Consider the following 7326-nt stretch of genomic DNA (forward strand, 5'->3'; position numbering starts at 1 on the left):
GTTATCAAAGGTACCAGGATTATAATTTAATACTATAGACGCACGTTTCATCTACATAAGACTCAGCAGTGACGCTCAGATCAAAATAGTTATAAAGCCAAACTAGTACAAAGTTGAAAAGCATTGAGGACCCAAAATAACAAAAAAGTTGTGCCAAATACAGCTAAGGTAATCTATTCCTGGGATAAGAAAATCGTTAGTTTTTCGAAAAATTCACTAAATACTGAAACTTGAATGCTTTGCCATACCGTGATGTGCCATCATCATTGTTCCATTACTAATGATTATTGGTTTTTTTAATCGCTCTTAAATAGCTTCATTGATATTTTATGATTTATGAGTTTTGAACAGCGGTATACTACTGTTGCCTTTATTTAACATCCCAAAGTGAAAACAACGATTACAAATTTAGTACCATACTTAAGTCGAAACGTGTCATTCGTTCTGTCATAAAAATGAGTCGTATGCAATTCCATTTTATTCCCCCAAAATTGTATTATTTCGTAAAAAAAGATTCAATAATTTATAAAAATAACTTGACGGACTTATTCAGAATAAAATTTTGATTAGCCATGATAATGTAACCATAACGATAATAGCATTTTTTTTAATTTATCTCATCGGCATTGAGTTATTGTTGTACCAAATGCTTTTGAAAATTATTATTGCGTACATTTAAAAACATTTAAAGATACCAAAGATATTTTATGTAACAATGTACAACTCCTCTTAAACAGTTATTAATTGAAGGTCTTTGAGTTAACACTTATGTTTGGAAATAAAAGATGCGTGGTCAACTTTGAGGTGAAACCAACCTAGCAATAAGACAAAATGAAATGGATTTTTAAACATCTATTTACTGGTTAGACAATGCTTATTTCTTTAAATAGAATGAGGATCTAGGAATCTCTTTTTCTATTGTGTTTTTACTAACGGTTTAGATATCCAATTACCTTATAAATATCTGTTTTATTTCCAATAATTAACCAGATTACATAACTCTATATGCTTAGCTTTACATACTTAGTGTTAAAGGGGAACGCATTTTGTAAAATAAAAAAAGAAAGAAAAAACATCTTTAAAAGATTAATGGGAAAGAACTAAATAATAATTCATTAAATTATAAAATTCAAATTATACTTTTGATGACAAAATAAAGGGATTGAGTACTAAGAAAACAAATTCAATTTCGCAAATTTTAACATTAAGATCCTAGTCCGTAGTTGGGTTTATAGAAATATTTTGTATGTTGTTTTTTTTTCCTTTTAGTAGTGTTGTACTGATATCACATCATTAGTAGATCTATTCCCAAGTTAACTGGCATAACATATAGAATATTCTTTAAACCTCAACAAACGTCTATTTGTCTATTGTTAAACATCTTATATTGACCTCATGATGACTTTTTGCTTTCTGTGCTGTGCAGTCAACTGTAACTTACATCAATCAGTATTTGCAAAGAGAAATTGTCGACATCGACAAAGGTAGTAAGAACAGCAAACATTCTAAACAGAATATCATTTACTGCTATTATATCAACTGTAGCATGATAACATGTTTAGTTCAGCTACATTAAAATAAACTTATCAAGATACCGGGATTGACATTTTGTATTTGCGCCAGACGCGCGGCTCGCCTTCAAAAGACTCATCAATGACGCTCGAATCAAAAATGTTTAAAAGGCTAAATAAAGTACGAAGTTGAAAAGCATTGAGGGCCAAAAATGTCTAAACGTTATGCCAAAAACAACTCAGTACTCTATTCCTGAGGTAGAAAACCCTAGTAAGTATTCAAATGACTGTATGTAATAATGTTATTCTTAAATTTCATTTCAGGTCAGATGACACCGACAAAGTTTGTTCCGATAGTATCATGGCTATTTTGGTTCATTTATCAAGGTATTTCAATATTTCTTCTCCATCATTTTGTTTCATATTGTTTACCAATTATTCAGTACGCATTGCAGTCTAATATTCTTATATGTTGACTTATTCTATTTCACAGTGAATTTAAACGCTAAAATTATTTATACTTTGCCCAAGTTTTGATGTATAGTACATTGTTTTCATTTTGTTTTAAATGTGCAATGAGAATACCATATTATCCTTATCTTAGTATTTCGATTTTACCCTGCTGAGTCGGAAGAAATAGCTAAGTACTTTAAAGTTAAAGAATACTCTGTTAACTAATCTATTAATCTCAAGTATATATGCACTATCTATGATTCTTAATTTGTCGTCGCATATTAGCCTTCTTCTAACAGGAAAAGGTGTATTTTCGGATTCAATACTAACAACACATTCTTTCTTTGTTTTTTCACTTGCAATTTAATACAATGCAATTCATATACTGGTTCTGAAACGATATCTGATAGTCAAATGTTTACATTCTTATCAACTTTTCGAAAACTAAATGTCTTCTGGGTTTTAAAATGTTGGCTTCTGCCATGTTTTGTAATGATGCTTTATTTCGAACCAGACTAAAACAATAGCACATATTTTTCCTAATTGGTCTCTGTCAACATTTTGTAATTTTGTACTTAATGTAGACCAACAAACCAGACTAAAACAATAATACAGTAAAACAAATTAAATCGACAACATTTGCGTTCACTTTTCAACATATCTCAGTGCTATGTAAATCACTGAAACAATACTACTACGTTCTTCTTTGTTTTTTTACAGATTTTGTTTCTGCTAAGTTATGTAATGTTGCTTTATGTAGACCTACAAACCAAACTTCCCTGAAATCAGGCTTCAACTATACGTTGACTTCATCCTGTAATGCTGTGGATGGTATATATGATTCAAATCTGACACATCAATCGTGTATGTATACAGACTGGGATCCAATGCAGAACTTCTTCCCTTCCTGGCAGATCGACTTGGGCGACATCTACAATATAGCACATATTAGCATCACCTTGAGAGAATCCGAACCACGTAAGTAATATAGATATAAGAAGATATGGCATGAGTGCAAATAAGACAACTCTCAATCTAAGTCACAAACATGACATATTCGTAAATATTAAGACGACAATAATAATGTAATATATAAACAATATGTTGGTTTTGCACGGTAAATATTATAGCACAGACCAATGAACGCCTTATTTTGTGAAACCAAAACTAATTTTGCAAAGTTTCTACTGCCGAATGCATGAGAAAGGTGCCGGATCTTATGCTGCAGTCAACCTTCAAATGCTGTACAGTCTACATTATAGTGCTTTAAAATACCCGTGTTAGCATACACAAAACCCATTATGGATAGAAGAGTGGTATGCCGACTGACGTTCGAAGGTCTGTATATTTCAGGGTCTTCACTTGTACTCGATCATCGTGGTGAGCGGTTTTCACAGCTGGCCAACCATGTCCCGAAAGCAGCCGTTGTGAAGTCAGTAAACAGGATCAGAATACACAAGAAACCAAAAGATCTTACTAAAACCAAAATGACGGCCGTCCTTTCCAACTTTTCATCGTTACGCAACAAAATATTAAATCGCTCACCAAACTCCGTCTGGCACCGATCCGAAAGTTTGTTACCAATGGTAATTCTCGGGTGACTCCGCTACTCTCGAGGTACGGAATCGGCCAAGTTTTGACGAATTAGTGCGTTACCAGTCATTCAATGTCGTTAATAACCACCAGTTAGTTACACAATCTGTATCTTTTCAGAATATGTTAAAAATATACTTATCAAGGTTGGGAACAGTTTGACAAGTGCCGGGGAACTAATCAATCCAGTACAATGTGTCGATGTTTATAATCCTCCAACCAACTTAGAAACACCGTTGAAGTTGTTCTGCAACACACCACGAGCAGCAAGATATTTAAGAATAGAAAAAGAAGACAATTTCTTCAGTTGGCTCAGCTTCTGTGAACTGGAAGTTTTTAGTGAGTATATGTTATATTGTAAAAAGGACACGAAAACCCAAATATTGAAAGAATACTCTCACAAACAGAAAGTCTATACATGATGAACAAGTTTGATTACAAAATTTAACAATTTATAACAAGCGATAAGATATGTTAGTTTGCACTTGATGATGTCTACTTATGCATCATGTTAAATAGATCCCAAAACGAATATTATGTAATGGAAATCTAGGCGATAGCAATACACCGGAATGTCCTCATGGTCATTCGCTGTAAAATGGGCAATTCTGAATGAATAATAGTGAAAAATGTATAATTTTAGTGGAAACAGACAACAAAACAAACATTTCCTTGGATACACTATATGTTTTACTATAACCCCTGGAAACTATCAACACATAAAACATTTCCATGGGAATCTATACATTATTATTTTCATCAATAAATAAATTCCCTAGAAAAAAATTAAAAAAAGATTTTTCAGTGGGTTATAAAACATGTTATCCATTTTTAATTTCCCTTGTAAATAAACTCATCATAGATACCAGGACTAAATTTAATATATACGCGCGTTTGGTCTACAAATGACTCATCAGTGACAACGATATATATTTAGCTGTTATCCTTGAATAGTTTCCCAAGGAAATTATTAAACGTCAAAAATATATTTCTGGGAAAGAAAAGATTTTTATCACAGAGAATTTTCCCTAGAAAATCACAATCAAAAACATATTCCCCGGGAAACATGTGTTTTGATATAAAAAAAAAAGAAATAAGGAGATGTGGTATAATTGTAACTGTCCGTCAAAGTTCAAATGAAGTGTATGTGAACCGTATGGTCTTCAACAAGGATGAAAGCCCCTTGCGTATAGTAGACTATGGAAGGCCAAGAAATGGAAAATATGAAACAGTTTAATTAGAAATACTAACGACCTTAGCAATAACAAAACACTTTACAAAAAGAATATGAAAGATATGAACCAACAACAGCCTTTAAATTACAGGCTCCCGAATTGGGAGAATATATATTTTTATTTTTACTGAGGAAAGCTTCTGCTGCAGGCAGACAGCTTCGTGTTTGATATATTAGCTCAATAGATCAGATTCATTAGTGCTAAACAGTCCATGTTGGAAACTATTAGATTAACCGTTTTGAAGTCGGAGGATTTTGGCTTTTCCTCTAATTGATCGGTTGTTTCTTTAAATTTCGAGGTCTTTTTGTCGCATGATTTTCTGCTTTTCTTTATCAGGAATACAACTGGCCAAGTTTCAGTGTCTGTGTTGGAATCTAAGTTTTTTTCATTACAGGTTTGCCATTATTAGTACCATGGCATTTATGTAGTATCCTAGTGACAATGTTCTATATTTTGTAATTTCTTGTATTAATAAAAACACAACTTGGATAGTCTTTGAAGTCCATTAAAACCCTAGATTGATATCGATTTGCCATAAGTGTATGAACTCTATTTACATTACTTTATTGTCATTATTTTGTATTATTAATGATTCATTTATACTACTTAAACAGCGGACATAACAGAAACATATTGTCCAGATCCCCCAAAAGACTGGACATGCCGTGATTTGACGCATACATCAACTTCTCCCAGGTCACAATGTGTTGAAACAAAGCCTACAACACAATCTTCAGAAACAACAACGGAAGTTGTCACAACCAAGGAAACCGTGACTACAACTGTTCCAATTACAACAACAGAGGGTGTCTCAACAACGGAAACAATTACAACTTCAGCTGTTCCAACGACCCCCTCGAAGAGCGTCTCAACCACGGAAACAATTACAACAGCTGTTCCAATGACCCCCTCGAAAGGAGTCGCAACCACGGAAACAATTACATCAGCTGTTCCGACAACTCCATCGAAGGGAGTCGCAACCACGAAAACAATTACATCAGCTGTTCCAAAAACTGTAAACAGTGTTACAACCACAAAATTAGAGGCTACACCAATAAACTCTATTTCAGAGCCTACCAGTGCACCTTCTAATTCAAACAATACATGTTTTTGCCCGTGTAATAGTGGGGGCTTTCTTGTTCTGACAGATGCAGAACTCCAAGAAAAAATAGAAAAAATAATTTCAGAAATAAAAATAGATCCAAAAGGAACGTCGTTGGCAAAACGAAAATTAATAAGTGCTGGTGATAGTAGACCGTCAGCTAAAGCAGTAGGGTCTTTAGGTATTGTTATTTTAGTTGTAATTGCTGGTTTAATACTTATTATGGATTCAGACGTAATTTATAGAAGTATAGAACAATTCATTGCAAAAAGGAAGAAAAATAAAAGTATTGAAGAAAATTAATTAATACGGTTATAATATGTGTATACCGTACAAACACACACATATATATATAGGGCTGTTATTTAGACGAGTTATATACACATAATGTATTTTGATGGATAAAATCTGTCGTCGAGTTGTCACTAGTTCAGACGTACTATATAAATACGAACATAATTTCTTTGGCAACTATTTAGAACGTATATTTGTATAGCTTGTATATGGGTTTGTCTTCTTTAAACATTTCATAATATGACCTGGATATACAAGATCTGAATAGCTTCAAACGCTGTTCAAAACAAGGAAATTCGTGTATCATTTTTTTGTACATTTTGGCAATATACGAATGCATTTAACATTTTTTATGCCCCACCTACGATAGTAGAGGGGCATTATGTTTTCTGGTCTGTGCGTCCGTTCGTTCGTTCGTCCGTTCGTTCGTTCGTTCGTTCGTCCGTCTGTCCCGCTCCAGGTTAAAGTTTTTGGTCAAGGTAGTTTTTGATGAAGTTGAAGTCCAATCGACTTCAAACTTAGTACACATGTTCCCTATGATATGATCTTTCTAATTTTAATGCCAAATTAGAGTTTTTACCCCAATTTCACGGTCCACTGAACATGGAAAATGATAGTGCGAGTGGGGCATTCGTGTACTGAGGACACATTCTTGTTATTTCTTAAGGTAGATTCACTGTATACCGCTATATCTTGGATTGTACAATAGCAGTACACAATCGGTCTAGTTCTTTGCTAAATTCTGCAAATTTAGAGACAAATGTGCAATCTATGTAAAAGACTGTTATTTGTATATAGAGAAAAAGTGTTTTTTTTTTTCATAATCCAGAATTGTTCAACTTAATATACCAAACATTTGTGTTTTTTTGGAATCAATTATCTGAGGCAAAATATAATGATTTTCCACCTTAAACCTAAAAATTCTGGGAATGTTTAGTAATTATAAAAACCATCGAAATATTATATTATGAATATCTATAGAAATGCCTTGTTATAACTATTTTTCTGTTATTCTTCATAATTAAAGGTATTTAAGTAATGACTGTAATATTTGTTTCGGTCAGGCTTTGCAGAAATATCATAATAAATGAGGTGCACACTCAATGAATAACCAGCGTAGCAATTTGATTTCAAAATG

General features: G+C 33.0%; 1 protein-coding gene across 1 annotated transcript; it reads left to right on the plus strand.

Annotated features, from left to right (window-relative positions):
- Positions 1 to 1838: 1838 nt before the first annotated feature.
- On the plus strand, positions 1839 to 7326 carry LOC143077975 (uncharacterized). Its single transcript, XM_076253018.1, has 4 exons — positions 1839 to 1898; positions 2685 to 2942; positions 3678 to 3896; positions 5407 to 7326. Exons 1-4 carry the CDS (start codon positions 1841 to 1843, stop codon positions 6195 to 6197), a joined length of 1326 nt encoding a protein of 441 aa, XP_076109133.1. The 5' UTR covers positions 1839 to 1840; the 3' UTR covers positions 6198 to 7326.

The sequence above is a fragment of the Mytilus galloprovincialis genome, chromosome 6 (genome assembly GCF_965363235.1).
Source record: "Mytilus galloprovincialis chromosome 6, xbMytGall1.hap1.1, whole genome shotgun sequence".
Taxonomy (NCBI): Eukaryota; Metazoa; Mollusca; class Bivalvia; order Mytilida; family Mytilidae; genus Mytilus; species Mytilus galloprovincialis.

Coding starts and splice junctions, on each gene's coding strand:
- LOC143077975 (XM_076253018.1), top strand. CDS start 1,841: ATGACACCGACAAAGTTTGTTCCGATAGTATCATGGCTATTTTGGTTC. Junction 1,899..2,684: donor ATTTTGGTTCATTTATCAAG/GTATTTCAATAT, acceptor GTTTTTTTACAG/ATTTTGTTTCTGCTAAGTTA. Junction 3,897..5,406: donor CTGTGAACTGGAAGTTTTTA/GTGAGTATATGT, acceptor CTACTTAAACAG/CGGACATAACAGAAACATAT.